The 23,767-nt window shown below is 23.2% G+C and overlaps 3 protein-coding genes across 5 annotated transcripts; 2 read left to right on the forward strand and 1 right to left on the reverse strand.

Moving 5' to 3' along the window:
• The first annotated feature begins 6,438 nt into the window (after nucleotides 1-6,438).
• Nucleotides 6,439-8,247, forward strand: LOC112602667. 3 transcript variants are annotated; one of them, XM_025350865.1, is made up of 4 exons: nucleotides 6,439-6,460; nucleotides 6,619-6,767; nucleotides 6,846-6,969; nucleotides 7,948-8,247. In XM_025350865.1, the coding sequence occupies exons 1-4, from the start codon at nucleotides 6,454-6,456 to the stop codon at nucleotides 8,145-8,147; spliced, it is 480 nt and encodes a 159-aa protein (XP_025206650.1). In that variant the 5' UTR covers nucleotides 6,439-6,453; the 3' UTR covers nucleotides 8,148-8,247. The 3 variants fall into 3 exon arrangements, with proteins under 3 accessions (XP_025206650.1, XP_025206651.1, XP_025206652.1); XM_025350866.1 differs by having other exon boundaries at nucleotides 6,846-6,966; nucleotides 7,954-8,247; XM_025350867.1 differs by having other exon boundaries at nucleotides 6,643-6,767.
• A 2,497-nt stretch (nucleotides 8,248-10,744) lies between these two features.
• Nucleotides 10,745-23,592, reverse strand: LOC112602506 (BTB/POZ domain-containing protein KCTD3). The gene is given in 13 exon segments (XM_025350596.1): nucleotides 10,745-11,439; nucleotides 12,229-12,407; nucleotides 14,718-14,814; nucleotides 14,919-15,105; nucleotides 15,175-15,314; nucleotides 19,098-19,214; nucleotides 19,312-19,515; nucleotides 19,587-19,783; nucleotides 21,325-21,636; nucleotides 21,740-21,884; nucleotides 22,362-22,675; nucleotides 23,533-23,571; nucleotides 23,573-23,592. Coding segments are annotated over 13 exon segments (2,166 nt in total). The 3' UTR covers nucleotides 10,745-11,224.
• On the forward strand, nucleotides 16,763-18,110 carry LOC112602507. The gene is made up of 3 exons (XM_025350597.1): nucleotides 16,763-16,876; nucleotides 17,042-17,132; nucleotides 17,732-18,110. The coding sequence occupies exons 1-3, from the start codon at nucleotides 16,829-16,831 to the stop codon at nucleotides 17,944-17,946; spliced, it is 354 nt and encodes a 117-aa protein (XP_025206382.1). The 5' UTR covers nucleotides 16,763-16,828; the 3' UTR covers nucleotides 17,947-18,110.
• Nucleotides 23,593-23,767: the final 175 nt, after the last annotated feature.

The following is a 23,767-nucleotide window of genomic DNA, read 5'->3' on the forward strand; positions in this document are numbered from 1 at the left end:
TTAAATTGTTAACCAAAATTAATTAATTCTGTACAGTTTACAATGAATTTGCAAATATAATTTTAAGAAAAAATATTAATACTGGTGGAAATTTTCACAAAATACAATATTAAAATGTCTAGAAAAAATTTCAATGAATTTAATTACGTCTGTAAGTTTTAAATAGGTAATAAGTTATATATTATTGCATTATATGCAGTGAAAACATTAATTTAATTGTAATAAACTATTTAAATATAATGTCACATAATCACACATAAAATAATAAAATTGACGAAATAACTGTTATTAAACGTAACACAAAAAAAAAAAAAAAAAATTAGACACATGAGTATTTCCTAGACAAATATTTTCATCCACCATGCACAAATATTTCTGGTTAGATGATTATTATTAATATGAATTAATTATTTTTTATTTTTTTCATAATTTTATGACTGTAGAAGACACAACGATAACATTTAGAAATTTGTCTCCAATAAAACGTAGGTAACATACGAAATTACCGGTATAAAAATTTTCCCAATGAACCGTTAAATTCAAATTCAAAGAGTGAACAACTACGATGGGTACTGAACTTAAGCCATTTTAGATATTTGATAATAAACGATTCGTAAATTTTAATTTTTGCCTTTAATTTTGCTTTAAATATTTTTTATTATTCGAAAATTTGAACTATGGATGGAACTTTCAAGTACTCAATTAATATATTCCAACAACTTTATATTATACCGTTATACGAGAAAAGTATAAAAATCAAATCTCTACTTGTATGTATAAGTAATAAGTTAAAACTTATGTAGGTATATCATTATTTAACAACCAAAAATTATTAATTGTAATTTGTATTCAAACTTTAAATAATCCAAAACTAAAATATATATCATGATGGGTTTTTTTAAAAAAGGAGCTATAAACATAATGTATTTAGTGATAGTGAATGGATTTGAGGTTGTTTTTTATACCAGTCTTTGTAGAGAAAATATCCACGACAAAAAGGTTTAAGTTCTGTTAATAAAAATTATATAAATATCAAAATAAATTGCAGTATTTACAGTTATTCTTATATAACTTTTATTGGTGGAAAAATATTCTGATGACATAAATATCAGTGGTACTACTGGTAATAGTTTAGTAGAGGTACCTTAATGTTTTCTCCAATTTTGAGGAATGTATTCGATGTAATTTTGAATGGTGGTGATCGAACAAATAACTATAGCGGATGGTGGAATAATTATTTTAATACGATTGTTGGAGCAAGTAACCCATCGTTTTGTTAGCTTTTCGATGTATTCAACAAGACAAATCTACAATGCAAATTGAAAGAACGCCATGAATCTAATAATTTAGCAACTAATAAAAAAAATGCTCCACTTCAATACATACTTCATGTTTTTATCAAACTATTAATACTTATACAAATAAAAAAACGACGATGGATATTTTTCAAATATCCATAGGAAAACTATTTTGAATTTATTTTTATGCTATTGTGAATTTATATTTTATTTATTTTAGACACATTTTTTGAACCGTTGAAAATAAAATATTTTATAGTACTAATATTCTGCTTATTTAATTTCTTTTTTCAGAACACAATAGACCGTACTATTTTCTGTTTATTAATGAAAAATATGTACAATTATACAATATCTGGTGAATCTGCATAAATATGACGTATGAGTATATTGGGTAATTCACTAAGCATACTCACCTCATTTTTATTCTTCAATAATGTAGTTATTCAAAATATGATTTTTTGAATTTTTAAATATTTTCATAAAACATACGTCCTTTACTTTCAAATTATGAAGATTTTCGTACTACTTTAGGAGTATTTTATGAAGATACAAACTACAGTATTTCAAATTACTACCCCTCCTTTTTTTTTTTTAATAAATATTTAGTTGATAATTTTTCTGAAAATATTAATGTATAAAAATAAAATGTTGACTAGTAGTTTTTGAGTTTTTACAAAGGATCCATGAAGATGAGTTTTGAAGTATGAGGCTGCGATGATTTGAAAATTAATTCTTTAGCATTTATAAATTGTAAAAATGGTGAATGCATAATATACCTATACTACATTCAATATTACAACTAATCTATGTTTACGTAAAATTATTTTTAAGGAGTATTAAGACTATTATTTTTAACATAAACATTTCAATCACTGTTAATTTGAATAAAGTACATTAAATTATTTAAAAAAAGTTATCAAGCTATTAATTAATAGTAAAATAGAAGATTTTATTTGAAAAACAAAAGCTTGTATCGTCACCGGACACTTCTTATAATATTTAATCTCTTTATATTTTTAATATATTCCCTATTAAGTAAATTATTAGGTATTAAAGTAGGTATATTTAAAAATTTTAAAAATCGGAATATGAATAAATACATATTTAAATTAAAATATAGGGGTGAATATGCTTGGTATATCACCCTATAAATATTCAATATTGATTGTCGTAGTTTAACAAACAAAATAATAAATACAAAAAGTAAAACGTTGTGAGGAAATAAATATGGTATTTAAAATATTATAATCTGTTTACTACTCAGAAATTTATGTGGTAAACAAATTTTGAATGACCTAAATATTAATTTATGTTAACGTTTTTAACACCAAAAATTAGCAATGACTGTATAATAAAGGATTGAAACAGTTTTATTTAACAATGTATTGAAGTATTAAACTATAATGAAAGGACAATGAAATATATTTGATTGATCCTTAATAATAGGTATCTAACTAGACCAAAACTTAAATATTTTGTAGTAAGGATATTCATAAGTTACAGGCATACATACATATATATATATACATATAATGATAAATAATAATATTTAGGTTAGGTTTTTGTGTAAAAATTTATGGTTTCCATTTGCTTTTCTCGATTTTTTTAAAATGTGATAGGGATTTTTTATTTAAACCTTTCAAAAGTTTTAATTAGATTCACTTACCCAACAAAAAAGCAGTTGAAAATCAAAATATTTTTTCTATTATAAATTATGATAATTGGTTCGTGTTTATATGTATATACACACACACACACACACACACATTATTGTAAAATCAATATAGGTAGGTACCTTCATGACCGTGTTTAGAACTTAAAATCGAGGATGCGCTAGTCGCTGTTTAGTATATACTGTATAGAAAGTTTAAAGTTTATAGATAACTCATCATTGAGCAGATAATTATAAATTATTGTAGGTAACTAATTTGTTAATATAGAATTTAATGATAAATCATTGTAGAGCCATAGCCAGAAATGTTAAATGGCGGCAGAAAGCGTAGTATATAATTACACTGATTTTATTATAAAAAAAGATTAACAAATTTTTTTTTCCATTATAGTTTTTTGGTATTATATACGTATACATGTGTTCTATGATGAAGTGACTAGCCAGCACCTTATGAAATTATACCCAGTTTTATAAAAAAAAACCCTATAAAGGAAAGAGTGTCGTTTTTTTTATGGACAATTTTTATAAAATAATAAATCTGAACTTACCATAGATACAATTTTTGATGTATCAAAACTATTTAACTTTTTAGGTATTTTTTTTATTTTATTTTTAAGCTACAGTTAATTATTTCATCAAATGAAACGCATAATTAAACCATAATCTTGAAAATAATTTTTATTAAATTAAAATGTATGGTTAACAACAAAAACGACAAGGCTATATTCTTTTGAACCTAGGCGTATATTTGTTAGGTAGTGCATTACATTATAGGTAGCTTACATCAAGTTAGGTTAAACTTACAATTCAAAATTTTTTACGAGCTATGAAAAATTGAAAAAAATAAAATGAAATTGAAATCGATGGGAATTGAATACATTTTTAGGAAGTGAATAGAAGTCTAGTGCAAAAATTTGTAAGTTAACCTGTAGTCATGTAACATAATTCAGTTTCTATAAAATTCTAAAGAGCGATTTCAATCTTTGTAATAAATTATAACTTTTAAAATATCACATATAGGTAATTATTTATAATTTAATTTTTAAATAAGTTATTAATAAAACAAACATCCTTGTTTTTAGCCAAAACAATTCCTTTTGGTATTAATACTGAAAAAAAAAAGAAAATCCTTGAAAAACTTGCAAGTTAGGTGATGATTAGTTATAATCAAGGGCGCCCATAGAAAAATTCTCAAGGGGGGGACAACATTTTAATTATGTCCATGTGATAGGAAAGGGTTTACAATTTAAAATTATACTGTTATTTTTTTATATATTAAACTAGAAGATTATGAAATAATAATTATTTAACCAATTGACCATAAAAGTTATTTATTGAATTTTCATTTTAATTAATAACATAAATTTAATAAAATATTGATTTACAAATAAAAATTGTAAATTTCTTTTTTTTAACACCAAATATATTTATTACTTGTTCTACGTATTCATTTGTTTTATCATCAATTTTTTCCCTATGTACGCTTATAAAGCCTGGACATAAACAAGTTAAAAAGTTAAAGTTAAGTTAATTTTAAATTTTTAACTTAACTTTTTTTAAATTAATTTTCAATAACTTAATTTTTAACTTAACTGATTTTTATTGGTATTAACTTAATAAATAACAAGTTACTTTTAATCATATCTAAATTAAGTACATTAAAAAAAAAAAAATTCCATTTTGATATCATTTACTTGTTTAAAACTGTATAAAATTTGTTTTCATAAATTAAACAATTATATTTTATTTTATTTATCTTTTAGTACCTACTACTTAATTCTTTTCACCTGTATTTTAATTTTCCAAATTTAGTTATTTTATGTATAGTAAATCTATTTTTTGGGCTTAATAATGTTTATGAATTTTATAATTTCAAACTATTTTACTGGCTATTTTATATATTAAAAAAATAATAATAATAATAATAACTTAACTTAAGTTAATAAGTTAATTGAAAATTTCCATATAACTTATAACTTAATTGAGTTAAAAAAAAAAAAATTAGATTAACTATTAACTTTTCAAAATGTATTTTATCAATTTAACTTAACTCAGTTAAAAATTATCTTAAACTGTGCCCAGGCTTGATGCTTATCATGCATAATCCATTAAATCTAACCTCACTCATTGTAGATCTTGTGTAAACAATTTTTCAACATTTTCCAGGAGGGGGACTGGTTCTTCCCTTTCTCCACTCCCCCATATGAGCACCCTTGGTTGTAATGGTATGTGAATTTAATTTGTTAATAATTATAGTTTAACGGGAATTGGAATTTAATTTTATATATTATATTGAACAAAATCTTTTTGTTATAATCTTACAAAGTTACATTTTTATAATTTTTTTAAAAAATTAAGTACCTATCAAGACTAAGAAAATTTCTGAATAAATTTAAATATCATATAACATAATGCCTAAGATATGATCATTAATTACATTAAATAGTTTATAATTTGATTGTTAATCTTTATTGTTTTGTTTTATTGCATAATTTTAAAACTAAAGGATCCAAAGAATGAAACTTAATTTACAAAAAATTTAATTTAATTATTAATTAAATGCATATATAGTGATGTTAATAATTTTTATTTTTTTAAAGAAGAGAAATTAAGTCAATTGTTAATTCTGCCTTTTTAATAGTAATAATAAATAATAATTATTTTATATTATCATAAATATAGTATTACTTTAATTTTGCCAAAATGAGTACAAATATATAATTAATCAATTTAATAAAAATAAAATTCTCTAGAATGATATCTGAAGTAAGTTATAAAAATAATGATCAAAATATTATTTTATAATTTTGTTGATGTTGACAAGGAAAAAAGTTAAAAATATGTAAAATCAATTTACCCAATTTTATTATTGTTTTAGACACTATTTTTCACGTTAACAGGGTATTATATGTTTTTATATAACATAATAAGTAATATTTGTATTAATTTTTTAGAATAATTTGTCAAAAACAGAAATTTTAATGCTATACCTAATAATTAAATTTATTAATAAATAGGTAGTAATGCAAAATATTTATTTTTGTTGATATATCTGTTTAAATATTCTTAAAAACTTTAATAACCATTATTAGATGTTAAATGGTGTATCTACTTATGTTTTATACAAATGTACACAAAATACAATTTGTAAGAATATGAATTTCTCACACACAAAAAGATAGAACAGTGGTTCTCAACCTTTATATGATCACAGTGCATTTCTTATAACTATACGGTGTAATGGAACACTATAGTAATAAAATAATATGAAGTAAAAAAAGGCATTTTTATTTTTATTTTTTTATTATTAATATATTATGTAATTAAAAATTAATACTTAATAACACTATAGGCATGTTGTATGTACCACTATGGTAGCAGCATACCTACAGCCATTTCGCAACACACAAGTGTGCCGCAGAACACCGGTTGAGAAATACTGAGATAAAGAGCTGTTTATATCTAGATCATTGCATAGTAATGTCAGGTAAATATCTTTAGTACAAATCTTACACGACATTGATTGTTGATTTAAAAAGTATATATACTTAAGCATATTTAAATTATTATAGTTTGTATTCAGAAATTATGTACATAAATGCTGAATGTAATCATGTCTTTGAATATTAAAAATACCTTAAACAGATACTCATATCACTATATATACAGCTACAGCAAAATGTCATACATACTCTCAGATTCATTTGAGATTTACAAGTGACAGAGTGATAATTCCAATAATCATCATGAAGTTTGCTTTGGCGTTTGTGTTGTTGATCAGTATTTCTTGCCATGTAAGATAAATTTTTTTTTTTGTTATAAATATACAAATCATCAATACAATCATATAAAATATTTTATTGTTAAATTAGATTGGACGAGGATATTGTGCTCCAGATACATTATATGAAGATTTAAAATACGAAGTGAATCAAGCAATAGACTATACTGCAGACACTTACCATTCGATAATGAATGCATTAACACCAAATGATAGTGAGTACATAATTTATATCCCTAAGAATATTTCACTTATAAAGTACTATTTTATATTTTGAGACTAGAGTGCACAATTACAAAATATATTTATACTCAACTTTTAAAATATAGCTATAAAAGTTCAACTCATTTATTCATATTATGCAAAGTATCTATATTTGATTGTCACAATTTTTAAAATTGTATTTAATAGTTTTCTAACAGTGATCAGGTCCATAACTATAAAAATGGCAATACAACTTTTCTAAAGGTACTTGGCTCAATAGTTAAATACTTAAATGCATTTTCATACAAGTCTGAATGTTCCCTATACATACAATATAAATTAGTACATTAAAATTCACATTAGGCAAGTGACAGGCACCAACTTCTTGACTTTCTACAGTTTTCTGTAATCCATTGCGCAATTACCTATCATCTCACACCTGCAACTCTCAATTTCATTCACTAATTTATTCTCCATTTTCTTCTCCTAACAGTGATAACTGATAATTCTTTAGGTAATTATATCTAAATATCGTTATTTGGGCCGCTGTCTTGGCTGTTTTATGTTCAGTTTCCATTTTTAGCCCAAGGCAATGGGCCTCTCTGACCTCCATATATAACCAGCAAGCCAATTTAACCTACTACCTCTGAGGACTTCAACTATTTCCAATTTTTTTTTTTCTACTAATTTGAATGTAGTTCTATTTAGTTTTGGCCTGATCATTTCCATTATAGTCCCTGTAACATTTAACAAGGTTTGCTGTCTTAAGGTTAGGTTATTTGGTACAATCATTTTTTTTTTTTTTAATGTGATTCAATTTAATGGTTAAAAATTCTTTTAATTTGATTATTTCAATGTCTAAAAGTTAATATACAACTATAAGTAAATAAAAGTAGAAATTATTATATTTAGTAAGAAAGATAATTACAAGGATTATGTAATAAATGATTAAATATTAATTTCTAACTTATCTATTTTTCAATGAGTAGTGCCAGATATGCCAGATATGCCAGATATGCCAGATATGCCAGATATGCCAGATATGCCAGATATGCCAGATATAGCACCTGATTCATTAGAGAACGAAGCATCTGATTTGAAAGATTCTTTTGATCAAATGGAGTCTGCAGCTGGAAATTTGATAAAAAGTGGCATGAACCAGTTAAATAACGCTGTACAAAATGCTTAACATTATACTTAGAAACAATAAAAGTAGATTTTATTAATGCAAATTTTAATAACTACATTCTAACTATAAAAAATGCTATTCAATTTATTCTACATATTTATGTAAGTTTAAAATGAAAAGACCACAAATATTAATTTAACATTAGTAATATTATTAATATATCTAATACAATCTTAAATTGATATTATCTTTGTATGAACATTTTATTATGAAATAATAATAACAATAAAATGCATTATTAACATTTATATGTGTTAATTGTTTATTCATCATGGTACTATTAAATATAATAAGTTCATATTATCAAGCCAAGGTTACTTGATTTAAGTACAATGCAGAAGATAATAATTTTTATAGTATGTGATTTATTGAGTTAAAAATGCTACTTACGGATATAAAATGTTCATAGTTATCTATACAATCCCACATTAACAATAATTAAAAATCTTACTCGTTACCTAAATATGTTTTGTTCTGCAATCTGGATCAGTTTTTCCATACTGCCAATATTTTAATTTACTTTCTATATAAGCAGAGATTAAAATCAAAATCATAATACTTAAATTTTAATCAGTTTAATAATAATAAAAATAGTTTATAAAACTAGTTTACTACCTATAATAATTTTATTTAATAGTTTTAAAATTGTAACTATTTGTTTAATACAATTGTTTTCAAACCATTCATAAATATTTTATTTTTTAAAAGAAAATCTAACATAAAATTGTTAGAATTTCATAAATGAATAGAATTAAAATTAACCAAGATATTTAACTGTAGAACATAAGCAACTGAAAAAATGATAACTGTCCAAAACCAAGTTAAACACATATAGATATGGATGAAATAGCATTATCACGAGTTCTATTATTCGATTCCATGTAAAACCGGAGATTCATAGTTTATAAGTTATACAGCCATTAGTTGATGTTGTTTTTAGAAAATAATTTTTTTTTAATTTTGTAATGCAGCAGTAGTAGAATTTTCATACAGATTGTACTTTTAAGTATTAATTTTTCAAAATTCTCAAGTACAAAAATCTGTAAAGTATAATTGTAAATTATTTTAATTCTTTTCTTAGTATTATTTAATTTTGTACGATAAAATTAACATTTATACAAAAATTACGACACTCAAAAGAAAAAAAATAAGCTAAATACACACACACATATATATATATATTAAAAATACAGAGATTTGATCGTCAATATTTTTATTAATAATTATAATAAATGATATAGATTTTATAAAATAATATACAATGTAACACAATATGATAAATTGATAGATAAAAATAATATAAAAATATTTATTATTATATTTTCACAAATGTTCAATAAGAATATAATAAAATCATTTTAATAACAACTTGTGAAGCCACACGAATATGTAAAATATATTGATAAGTGTAGTATAACAATTAATATAAAAACTAAACACTACTAGGTGTTATTTAAATAATAGTAATCATTAGTGTTTGTTGACTCTATAAATATTGCAGTGACAAGAAATAAAAATCATTTCTTGTCTATGTGAATTTGTTAAATACATTAATATTGCAAACAATTGAATCAATTTTACAAACAAATACTACTCAACCACTTGAAAAAAAATATTATTAATTAATAGTTTTCATAAGTGCAATGCGCAAACATTGCAGATAAATACGTTAATGTGTAAATTAGACAATAAATATGAGAATTTTATGATCATATAGCTTATACAATTGCAATTCTTAAAACAGGCAATAGTTCAAAAAGTAAAAATAGAATTTATCTCTAAAAGTATGATTTTAATGCTTACTTATGAGCTCTATAGTATTATTATACTTATATAGTTAATATTAATTATCATCAATCATTTTTATAAATATAAAATATTTTATAGTAAATAATAAAAAAAATAATGAAACTTAAATAGGTACTGTTAATTAATGAAATAAATTATAAATTTTAATATGGAACTCAACTAATCAAGTATCATTGTAATCTAATATAATATGTACATTTTAATTTTAAATATTAATATAATAATATTCATAATACCTAATTGGTGGTTTAGTGAAACTCATTTAATATATTACATAATTCATTTATATGTAATTGAAAGTATCACAAAATCTGTTAATAATATCACATTAAGAGTAATTAATAACAATAAATTTGAAAAAAATGATTAAAAATCGCTTGTTATAGTAGCCCGTTTAATCCAAATACAATTTTTTCATTATCCACATTATGACCTAAGACACAATAATACAGATATAATATTTATTTTTTTATGTCAAAATACATTTTAATTTTTTTGTAATTTGTTAATGATTTTCTGACAAACACAAATTATTGGGATATTTGTACAATCAATTTATTTATTTTGCTGCTCATACCATTTAGCAAAATTAATTATGACAATTATGTTACAAATTAAAGTTCTAACAAACTTAATCAAATATATTGTTATTATTAAGCATTATTTTGAGTTTATAAATGCTACAATGCCACAATAATAGGCCAAAATAAACATAATGTGAATACAATTTTATAATAATGTAATTAAACTAAACGATAATTTATAAGTGTAAATTGATTAAAACATTTTCATCCGTATAGAGAAAACTACTAGTTTTCATTAATTAAATATACAAAGTAAATTTAGAATTTGAATCGCATAAATTATCATTTATTACCTACTGAAAAGGTAATTGGTCCCATATTATTTATAAATAAATAAATACTTTATATTGCATCTATTGTTAACATATTTTGTTATGCATTTCTAGGATAACGATCATCAATTGATAGTCGCTGTTTCAAATAGAAATTACAACCAAAATGTAATTGAGTTTGAACCTATACAATATAATATCCTATCCATATAAGCATTTAAAACATAAAATATAACGTTTTTACTTGAAACAAATAGTTAAATGTAGTGAAATTAATTAAAACACAAAAAATTATTTAATATCTATCATGATTTTCAAAATTCTTTTAAATAAATATTTATAAAAAAGTTATCTGCATTTGACCTTGAAAAATGTAATATAATTTACTTCAATCTGTATACCTAAGATAATTTTACAAGGATGATGTTGAAGTGGATGCATCTGTTTGTTGAGACTGATTAAGAAAGGCTACATTAGATGCCTTTAATCTAGCTGTGTTTCCTTTTGAGATCAACATTCCTGGGTATGGAGATATACTAGGTGTTGAACAGTGGCTGTTACTCAGATCACACTGGTCAAGTAATCGTAAAAGTTCTTCAGCTGTCGGACCACCATTTTGGATAGGTTCTGACGTGAGAAAAAATAAAGTTAGTTATTATTGGTAAAATTAAAATAATATTACAGAAATGGTAAGCTAATGAGGTCTTAGGCAAATTAAAATATTTTTACTAAAGGAGGAAGTATTACATAGTAGAAAAAATGTATATGAAGAAACTATCTCTCTCTATTAAGTTAATTATAAATGCTGATTATGTGGTATAATCAGCTATAATATATTATATACAAGGCTCATATTTTGGGTATTTTAAGAGTATTAAAAAATATTTAAATTTGTAGGTGACTATGATCATAAAAATGTTTAGATATATACTTAAATACATAATAAAAAAAAAATCTTTAATTATATTATAAAAACTAGTAAAATATATAGAAAAAAAAATGTTTTTATTATTTTTAAATTTATAAATTAGTATTGATAAATGCATATTTTATGTTAACATCCAATTTTGAATTGTTTAATTGTCTATATATAGATTATATATTTATTGATTGTAAATATTAATTTTAAAGTTTTTGAATAAATTTTGTTTTTGATAGATATCAAAAATATTGGTACCTATTTCCATCAAAACATAATTATATTTTAATAAGTACTGTATAAATATTTAAAAAATTTAAAAATCTTAAATACTATTTAAATGTAAAAATGGCATGGTTATATAAAATAAAATTGTATTAATTGAATTTTGTCAAATTTCTATATTACCTAGCATTAATACACCATAGAAAGATGATAATTGATAAGTAAATACATGAACTTACAAGCCCAAAATAAATATGAATTTTTGTACTCACGCAGACATTTGTTGGCTAAATCTAAAGCTGTGGTTAAGTCCCACATTTGAATAGCTCCATTACAGTGTCCAGTCAGTATAAATCTTCGAGGTCTCGATCCCATACGACTAGAGCCTTCACATTCATGCACGCAAAAGCAAGTAATTATCGTACAATCTACTGCTCGAATTATACACACTCTGAAAATTAAACAAACAAATATTAAAAACCAGATACACAGACAATTGGCAATACACAGAGCCACAATAAGTGATGAGCTTAACCATAAAAAAGTATATTTGTAAATAATTTAATACTTTTACTATTGTTTTTATAATATACATAAAGGGTTTTAGCAAATATATATCACGGTGATGCTGATGCTTCAAGTCAATATTATTATATAACAGGGGAGGTTAATATGAATAGGTTCGTGGACTACATAGATAAATACAATATTTACCAAGAGCCTAAATGTTTATAGATATATTTCACACAATTTAATATTTTTTTATAAATGTATACTTCAAAAATTAAAATTAAAATAAATTATAATAATAATAAGAAAATTTTGATTTTATAATTATGACACGAGCCACATCTGACAAATGACAAGAGCCACATATGGCTCACAAGCCACAAGTTGGCCATCCCAGTTATATAACGATATTGCCAATTGTATAAACTTTGAATAAATAATACAGAAACTGAATTAACTCTCAGTTTTTATGATTCTACAATGAATTTTTTGTTATTTTTAACGTTAGTGATTGTCTATTAATTATTATTATTTACTATTTAAAATAGAAAACTTTATAATGTTTTTAATTTATCAGCATGTTGAAAATTAGATGTATACAAATAATAGAACTTAAAAGTGGTCTTTTTATTAAAGATATCTATGATATTGAAAAAACTCAACAATGTATTTTAAAATATAAAACATCTCTCGTATTAGATAATTTCAAAAAATCACATCATAGTTAAAATAATGTAATATATTAGTCAATGGTCATTATTTGTATTTTGTATATTATGATAAAATATAATGGTAATTTTTATATTCATTAAAATAAAAAATGGATAAAATAAATAAGATAAATTATATATTATAAATGTTATTATTCAATATTTCATACATAAATATTATGTTATATGGCTTGATAAATGTTTAGAACATCATAATTTGTTATTATTGATTTTATATATTTCAATTAAAAACTAAAATCTATATTATGTCAATCTTGAGACCAAAAGTAAATATTTTGATAATTACAAATCATTAAAAATAATAATATTTAAAAAATTGCAAATAAAAACAACAAAATATTATTTAATAGAAAATTATAAAGTAAAAGACAATGGATCCAGAACAACCATTATATAAATTTACAATTATTGTGTATTACCTCTAATTTAATAGTTTATTATGTAATTAATAATAATTTAATAATTAAGCCATTTGTATTTGCAAATAAGTACAGTATTAGCTATTGCAAGCTACTTTTTTTGATGAGTTGATTAGTACACTATACTTACAAAAATATAAAAATATATTATATTTATGTGCTAGACAATGTATTACCATCTCACCCTATCATGTGAACTTATAACTAAATAAATATAACCACAATATAACCTAATTGCAAATAAAAATATAGTTATTTAATTATCAATGACATTTTTTATAACTTCTAATTTGTAGCAGAAAAAATTACATCCAAACAAAAAACTAATTAAACTATGGAACCAATTCTGTTAAAAATTATTTCAAACTTTCTTTTACAATAATTTTCATTTTCACCTTCAAATAGAACAGTATTTTTAGTAAGTAAAAATTAATAATAAAAATCACCTTATAAGTCTTTAAAAAATTTTTTTATTAGTGAATACTATTAAATTAAAAATATTAAAGAGGAATCTAATATTTTGTATCAGCAATGGATTGATAAAATGTTGTTTGTTTATTTAATGACTCAATATAAATATTATCCTGAGATTTTTTAAATATTTAATGTTTTTTATCACTATATCTAATAACATGCACAATGAAAACATCATTTAGTGGGTTGAGAAGATGTTTTTATATAGATTTGTTCGACTACAGTCCATAGGTAATGATCGTTTAAATAGTTAAGATGTGTTGGACATTTAATTTGAAAGGGTGAACTTGTATAAGTATAGTTTTGTTAAAAACATCATAATATGTTTGGAATAAAACAAAGATATTTGCAGTTCTTATTTACTAGTAATGAGTTGTTAATGTCATAATCAAATATTTACATTTATATAAAGTTGAAAAAATATTGAATTTTTAACTAGTTTACATTTGATAATTTATAATTCAATCCCCTCCTCCTAAAAAAAAAAGACTTAAAATCGCCCATGGTTATAATAACATTGTATTTTACTAAGTAAATCGTCAAATCAAGCAGGACCTATATCTTTAGAATTTTTCTATACTTCTATAATAATAAAACGCATTAAGTATTTAATTATAAGAATCTTACCTTTTACCATTAGACGCAAGACGAACAAATAATTCAGAAGTTTCGGGCATAACCTTTTGAACAAATACTTGTTCATCATCTTGCTCACCATATGGTCCTATTTTTAGAACAACAAAAATAACATAATATATTCATTCATTTTAATTTTTAACTTGAACAAATTAATGGAATAAATAATCTAACATATAAAAAATTATTAACCACAATCGTTTCCAGCGCAATAGCTAATGCAGGGTTCGACTTCTTCAAGTGACAGTATCTTAAATGAAGCAACTGGTGTAGAACCTGGTTGTGTAGAAATCATACCCCTAAATCTAGTTACACTCCAAGTCCTCACATGATTGTATTCACTACAAACGGAGACAAGAAATTTCTCTGATAGTGTAACCTATATAAAAATAACAATTAAAAAACAACAACAAACATATTATCTAAAATTAATGTTTAAAATACATACTTTGGTAACAGAACTTTGGTGAACAGTAAATGTTTGAAACAGTTGAGGACCGTGTCCTACAGTCTCTGGATGTTGAACAATCACACGCACTGTACCTGAACTTGTACCGTATGCTATTTCAATCCAATTTCCACTAACACCTAAAAAAAATTACATTCACTTTAAATTGTAGACTTATATAATTACTTGATATTTAACTAAATGTAACTAAATAGGTTTATAATATTTAATAAAATAAATATAGATTAAGTATTAAAAATGTAAGTGTTGTAAAAACGTTAAAAACGACTAAAATTAAATGTATTAATTTATTAATAACGATTCTCATAATATATTATGAATGTATTAAAATTGAATACATAATAAACCATAATATGCTAGATACATATAGATATTATGTTTAATTATAGGATGAGCAAAATAATTATATATCCTTAAATTATACCTACAAAATTACAAATCACAATGTCATCTATGGGTATAATTAAGGATTCTTATTAATCAAAGAACATTTTGGTCACATACTGAAATAGATAAAATTAATTGATTTATTAATCGATTAGAGTTAATGATAAACAGTTTTATAATATTATCAGTAGTTGTGGTTTCATAAACACTAAGATACTTGATTTATAAATCATTGTTTCATTTGCTGTTATCCGTAATTCATAATAATTGTACAATAACATTTTCAAAATATTTTTTTGTTTAATATTTTTGATGGAAGTAATGTAAATAGTAAAAATAATTTAAGTAATGTCATTTTTTGAATATAAAATTTTATATTTTTCTTAAATAAAATATACTTTGTTTTATTAATTTGTCTCTTATACACGTTTCATTCAAAGCTCACATAAATATTTGTTAGAACCCATAACTAAATTCTATACATCATACAACAGTAATTCATTATAATCTATACCAAGGTATCCAACCTTTTTCTTTTTGCTGTGGGTTGTATCTGACTTCATTTTTATATTGGAGGCCAAAGTTTTTTTAGAAAAAGTAGAGAGGTAACGAGATGAAAAAAAAGAAAAATTATAATTTTGGAGTTAAGAAAAAATTATTTGTCAACTTGACAGGCCAGTTTAGAAAACTTAATATAATGGAATTGGCTCACAAGCTGTGAATTGGAGACCTTCAGTTTGTAATTCTGTAGCAATAGACAATAGTAGTTAATTGTTTAATTTTGAATAAAATAAAATATATATTTTAGATTCTGTTAATTTATATTTATTCAATTAAATTTACATTATTCAAGTCTTTTACAAAATTAGTTGGGTATATTTCAATATATTATTGTAAGTTTTATTTCATATTTCAAAAATTATTTAAAATTTAAATATTTCATCAATGTAAATACCTTATTATTATTTGTCAGTTAGAAAAAAATATACACTTTAAAAATCATTTAAACCATTAAAATTACGATTTTATGACGTTAAAGTGTCAAAAAATGCATTGACAGATGATTGACAAATTAAGTAAAATTGATAGAATGTATACACAAGTGTTAAGTATTTATTTGAATTTTTCAATATTAGAACACTTGAAAGAAATATAGAAGTAAAATGGTAAATTAATTGTTTAGTATTACATAAACTTTCTGATTCATTTGATACTGAAAAAATTTTTTAAGTAATAACTGAATGAAATGAAATACATATTAGTATTTCTGTTGGTAGCTAGCACAATTTTTCAAGTATGATAACAATAAATTTCAATATAGTACAAATATTATATTACCTAGAATATAAATTACATACTTTTAAAATTATTATTTATTTATATATTTTTCATGCAAAACTATATTTACTAATGGCAAAGTATAATAATACAATTTTAACATATTGGATTGTTCAAATAGATTGCACAATCAGCAGATGACCAATTACAAGATAATAATGTATGGACTATCACTGTACCAACATTTTCAAAATCATTTTTATGGATTGAAAGTTTGTACCCGCAATTATGCCATTGGGAAATTTAATGTAGTAAATAATCATTTGCACAAATGTTTATAGCATTGCTAGCATATTTAACACTAATATGCACATTCTATGGAAATTTAATAGAATAATATATTTTGTTTTTTCAAGATACTAATTTAAAATAATTTAGTCTTAAATTTAAATGTCACAAAATTATTTCTCACAATAACTAAATGAGTATATAATCTAATAAAACTCAAATATTTTTATAAAATTATTTTATAATTTTGTCTTTAAATTAATGGACCTGGTAGAGCAGCTGTTGTAAATTACTAGATTTCCGATCCCCTTACGTAATACATTTAAATATTACTATATATATATATATATATATATATATATTATATATTATTTTTTTTATTTAAGATAAGACAATTTACAACCTATAAGAATTACTAAAAAGTACAATGAGTAAATATGATATTATAAGCCATAGGGAAGGAGCCAAGATATGTGGATGAGGAAATGCCTTATGGCAGCACACTAGCAACATCATATATTTATCATAGAATATTAAATATTTTAAAATTCAATAGTAATAATACTTATATTTTAATTTATAGATTTTGCCAAGGGAGCAACTGATGAATTTATGAATATGTCACACAACATGAAAGACAAATTACAAAATGTTTTTACTGTACCGTCTATACCAGATACACAAATGATAGATGATAGTATGACAAATGTAAAGATTTATACCTCAAAAACAATAACCACACCATCTCAAGAAATAGTAACAGAAGTCATCAAAGAAGAAATCATACCATCTAAATAATTAGTTACAAATATCATATAACTAGCCTGGTTACATAACTTAAATTATAATTTATAAATTCTAATTAGTATATATTTTATATTTGGGTATCGTAGTACGTATTCGGTATTACACACATTATAATGTTAATTTATGAAATGTTTATTAAAAAATAATGTAGGTTACTTAACGTCTTATGATGTACATTTTAAATTCTGAGAAGAGCTATGTATTGGCTTTAAAAATTGTTTTTTCTGTTGGACGTTGGGTAGAGAAACCAAAAATAAAACTTTGCAGTAATTTTAGAAATAACTAGGAAAAATAAGAAGCTTAATGCAAATTTTTGTCTGTTGTTTCAACTCAAAAACAAATAACTATAGTCTTAAAATTTTTAACAAAAATTTATTGTAAATTCAATAATTTTCAAAATTATTATTAAATTATTTAGTTTTTTGATGTTATTTATTTAATATTTTAAATTTAAAACATTTTTTTTAATTGAAGAAAGATAAAATTTTTGTTTTTAAGTAAATAAGCTTGAAAATGAAATATGGAGTTTCTCATAAGTTGTTCATATCCCAATTAAAAAATATCAAAAATCTAATCTTGACTTTCTTTAAAAAAAGTATTAAAAATCAAATTTTCAAAAAATTAATTTATCACAAAAGTTTGCAAATTTCTTTATAGGTAAAACTTCATAAAATTTTTAATTTTACCAACTAATTATAAAAAATGAATTCTTGAGGAGACTTAAAATTTTTATATACATTTATAAACTTGACTATATGCAGTAAAATTTAAAATTTTAATATTGGTTTTGGACTTATAGAGGCATAGTACATACAATAGTTTTGACATTGACTATTGCTTATTTATATTGAAACCTATTTGAATAGTTTTATAATAATTCAGTGTTGACTAAAAAGTTGATAACAAAAAAAAAATAAAAAATAAATTCAATCTACCTAAATTGTAAGAATAATAAATTACTGAATATAATGTATATTACATTACTTTTATTTTAGATTATCAAAACAATATTCCATATTTATTTTTATTTTTTAGATTGCATTTTATTAATTTTACTAAGTAATAAAACATAGTGCACGGAAAGAAATATGGAAAAATTATGGTTTTATTTTAAGAATCATATTATTATTTTAAAGACTTACTTGTCTTAGGCGTTAAATAAACAGAAATAGCAGTGATTGGATCATTAGATGCATCTCTATAGAGCTCAGTAACTAGCAAATCATTGTCTTTCATTCGCAATGGAAATTTTTGCATATCTGAAAAAGTATATTAATTTTAAATCATATATAAATTGTAAATCAATTATATTTTATGATCTTTATTGTAATCATAAAATTTGTATAAAATTTTTACCAATATAATATATTGAACCATTATTACAACCAAGAAGTAGAAATGAACCGGCTGTATCGAATGATGCGATTGGCACTACATCTTGGGTTTGCCAATGTTGAGTCATTGCATGCCAAACCCCTATTTTACCAGTAGGAGATAAAGCAACAAGTTGACTACCAATAAAAAATAAATGCTCGACACGAACATTTAAATTGAATGTACCTAAACATATTTATTTATACATTTAACTTAATCCATTTTTAAAACAATATGATATAATTTATAAATAATACCTATATTAGTTCGAGATCCTTGTTCTGATACTCCCCAAAGTCGAACTTGATTTCCATATGATATAGCAACCATAACAGAGGATCCATCAGAATTACCATTTTGACTATTCATTTTAGCATTAATTGCTATTCGTTCTATACAATTGTCTATATGTGGTGATGTAAAAACTTGTTGCCAACCACTTGAATCTTTTAACCTGTTATAGTAAATAATAATGTTATTTTTAAGCTACTAAAAGAAAAATCTAAAAAAAAAATAAAACAAAAATAATTTAAGCATCCAAGAAATGGTATTAAGCTGTTATTAAAAATAATCTTATTCTTACATTAAGGGAGTGGATTTATTGGATTTTATATGTTAGTTAATTTTTCTGGGAGCTAAGTTAACACAAAATATGTTATATAATGTTGTGAATTGATTACAAAACATGTTTGAAGCATACTTATTTTTATTCCTAGTATATATTTTATGAAATAATTTTTAATCTATTTTGCACGTTTCAGTATTTTATCAACATTCTTGAATCAAAGAAAATATTTATCAACAAATTTTGAGTTAAAATTATTTATATACAGTATATAAATATTAGGAACATCCATGAAATTGTAATTTTTTTTGTAAAATTTTGTTTCAAAATTAAAATAGTTATAAAAGCCAATGTAGATTATAGAACCCTAGATAATATTCTTACCTTTAAATTTTATAATGAGACAATCCTCTTTAATAATAAAAATAATAGAGTAAAATGGATTCTTTTGAACATAAATTTATTATATTTTGTGTTAGACATGCTAAGCAATTTTAAACTAATTATTTTCTCAATCATTTATAGAGAATTTGTGAATTTCATTCTTTGATAAAATTTTAAGGAATTCTAACAAAATTTTTACTAAGAAGATATTGATTATATATTTTTTTTAAATACTCTTATTATTTGTTTAAGTTGTAATTTTAGAGATTGAAATAGAAGTATAAATTTAAAATGGTAATTTATGTTATTAGTTATTACTATGCAATCTAAGTTATTACTAGTTGCCCAAATTAACTATAAAATTAAATAGATATATCTAAAAAACTTGGTCACATCATTTTTTTTTTTAAATAGGAGCAACTATGCTGGATACCTAATGTTGTTAAGGGCCGATAAAAATATTAAATCTAATGCTCAAGTATTGCTTAATTCAGTTATGCATCTGAGTTGATTATAAAAAATTAAGTTAAATTTATTCATCCAAAATTTATTATTTATTATTTTGTATATTTGTCACAGTAGCTCAAATTTCTTTGTAATTATTTTTTTATCATAAAATACATTTTTAAATTTAAATTTAGTTTTGTTTAGTTAAATGCTAATATAAGATGTATTTTAATATTTTATAAATAAAAATAGAAATTTGTAAATCTTATATATTATATATCATTATTATATAAATTTATTGTTTTTTAAGCTAATAACCTATACATAGCTGCAGTAGTCTATAATACCAATATAAAAGTGGAAAAATTGTGCAGATAAATAAATAGTTATATTAGATATATTTTTAAAGACTAAATAAATGCAACTAATTAGTTACTAATTAATATATTTTATTATTATTTTGATTAAATATTTAGAGTATAATTATAAGAACTTTTGGTGCGTATCATATTTATTGATTTTTGGAGCATATTTTAAGTTTACTATAGCATAAAATCTGTTGCTACAAACATCTAATAAATAAAAAAGTTTTTATTTACCTGTAGCAAACAATAAAATGAGCATAAGCAACTACAATCCAATTATGGTGAGCTTTGATGATTTGAACGCGCAATGGGTCAGCCCAGTTTGAACCTTGATTATAACCAAAAACCAAGTTTAATGCATCATTTCTAATATATTTATTGAGATCAGCAGATGAGTTTCTGGAATGGTGATTGGGTACATGGTTACCGAGTGAAGCTGCACGAGAGTGTCCACTGTTACCGTTGCCACGTCCATTGATAACTGACCCACGACCATTTACAGTAACTCGAGATATGTCCAAAGATGAATTACGAGAATGACAACGACTAGAAAAAATTGTTGTCATTAATATTGTAATCCTTAATTTTAAAACTGTTGCTTAATGAAATACTGAAATGTACTAAGTTAGAATACTTAACATTTACCAACCTTTGATATCCATGAGTATGAGGTATTGAAGATGGTGAATTTGGTGGGGGTGCTGGCTCAGGAACACGAACTATTGAACCAGGCCTTGTTTGATCATCTACTTTAGCTGCATTACTAATTATCTCGGATTCTTGCATAGGAGGGTCTGAGAATATTATTCAGAAAAACATTTTATAAACATCAAGCTAATCATAAGAAGAAATATTTCATAAATAAAATGCTAAATTGTCAAACTTAATGTAATAAAATGAATATTATTGTAATAAACTAGATAATTTGAATACTTTAAATAATTATGATTCATAAACTAGTTCAAATTTCAATTTTGACATATTAAAATACTCCAAAAAATATTAAAAAATATTCTGCTTCAAAATATGAAATTAAAAATTTATACATATAGTTATACAAAAAAGTAAAAAAAATACAAAATTCTAACAGTAAAAAATATTAAACATTGTTTTATTTGGATTGAAAATAATTTAAATAAGATTTTTCAAAAAAATTAATAAATTTTAAAATAATAATTGTTTGATAACAGAATCACTCTGTATAATAAGATTTTAATTCAAATTTATGATCTTTTAATATTTTTATTAAAAACATTGGAACTTGTATTTACTTGGAGCTGGTAACATGCTATAAAACAAAATGTCTCCACATGACGATTGCTCTAGATCTTCACACAGAATAAGGCGTTTGACTAGAGGCATAATACCATAAAATTCAGCTTCATGGCGTAATGTTCTAATATCAGTGCCGGACAAATCTATGTCATGTGTTCGTAGATAATTCAAAATAATGGCAAAAACTTTTGGATCACGGTCAATGAATATAGCTCCTGTATCATCTCGCAGACTAGAAATACGGCCACTTAATAGAGCAGTAAAAAATGAATCTGGCACCCATGTTAATGTCTGTCGAGATGTTGAGAACCTAAGACAGATATGTTTGAATTATGTTTCATGTTTAATTTTTTTTTTTGCTATAAAATATTTTTATTATACAATTTATAAAGTAGTTTATAATAAGTTTAAGTGATGTAATTTATTATATGGTCATTGAAGATGTTTAGAATGGTCACCCATTGGTGGTATTTCGTTGTTGTATCTAGTTGATTTTACTTATCTAGTAGGTCATAGCACCAGTCACACTTTAATAATTTACCGAGAACACCTGGGATGGTAGGATTTAATAGGTCATTGACAAGAGGGTTTGAATGGTGTTTTTCAGGCAGAAATAAAATTTTTTATACAAAGTTATGGCAATTTTATGAATGAAAGGGATCGAAAGATCTTGATGGAGTGTGGGGTTAGTTACATAGTAAGGAGCTTTAGTGATTTGACGAAGACATTTAAATTAAAATGTTTGTATATGGTTTAGATTGGAGGGTTTGACTGAGCCCCATAGTTGGATCCCGTATGTCTAAATGGGTTTAAGCAGTTTTGTAGATTAGAATTTTGTTGTTTAATTTTGAATAAAAAAAGCCGCAGTGCCATATTTTATCAAAGGCTTGAGTAAAAGAGGGTAAAAGAGTAAGGTAAAAAGATCTTTAGTTTTAGATTTATGTCTAAATATACCAAACAGATAAACTTAAATTAATGAAGTTTTTGAAATAAAAATAAAATTGAACAATTATGTAACAATTTGTACTATGCTTTTAAAGTATCTATTACTAAGTTAGAAGATGAATTTATTATTACAACATACAATATATAATTATTATATTATAATATAGTACATGCAAGAATTTAAATCATTACAGAATATTGACTTTATCAGTTATTCTTTACCTAGTACCACCAACGTTAAGATGCATTATTTCACCATTGTGCGGAGGTAACATGATTCATCAGCCTTTAAAATCCCGAAGTTGACGTCAGTATTTAATCGATGTATTCTAAACAAATGTATTAAAAAAAATTAATACAATATTACATTATACTCGTGGTAATAATTAAAAATATAATTAAAAGTACATTGTTTACGTGGCACTTTTGAATATTAAAATAATTTTGAAAACCTTAA

Source organism: Melanaphis sacchari, unplaced genomic scaffold (genome assembly GCF_002803265.2).
Source record: "Melanaphis sacchari strain LSU unplaced genomic scaffold, SCAv2.0 Contig8_pilon_pilon, whole genome shotgun sequence".
Classification (NCBI taxonomy): Eukaryota; Metazoa; Arthropoda; class Insecta; order Hemiptera; family Aphididae; genus Melanaphis; species Melanaphis sacchari.

Coding starts and splice junctions, on each gene's coding strand:
- LOC112602667 (XM_025350865.1), top strand. Junction 6,768..6,845: donor TGATCAGTATTTCTTGCCAT/GTAAGATAAATT, acceptor TTGTTAAATTAG/ATTGGACGAGGATATTGTGC. Junction 6,970..7,947: donor TGCATTAACACCAAATGATA/GTGAGTACATAA, acceptor TTCAATGAGTAG/TGCCAGATATGCCAGATATG.
- LOC112602507 (XM_025350597.1), top strand. CDS start 16,829: ATGAAATACATATTAGTATTTCTGTTGGTAGCTAGCACAATTTTTCAA. Junction 16,877..17,041: donor TAGCTAGCACAATTTTTCAA/GTATGATAACAA, acceptor TTGTTCAAATAG/ATTGCACAATCAGCAGATGA. Junction 17,133..17,731: donor ATCATTTTTATGGATTGAAA/GTTTGTACCCGC, acceptor TTTAATTTATAG/ATTTTGCCAAGGGAGCAACT.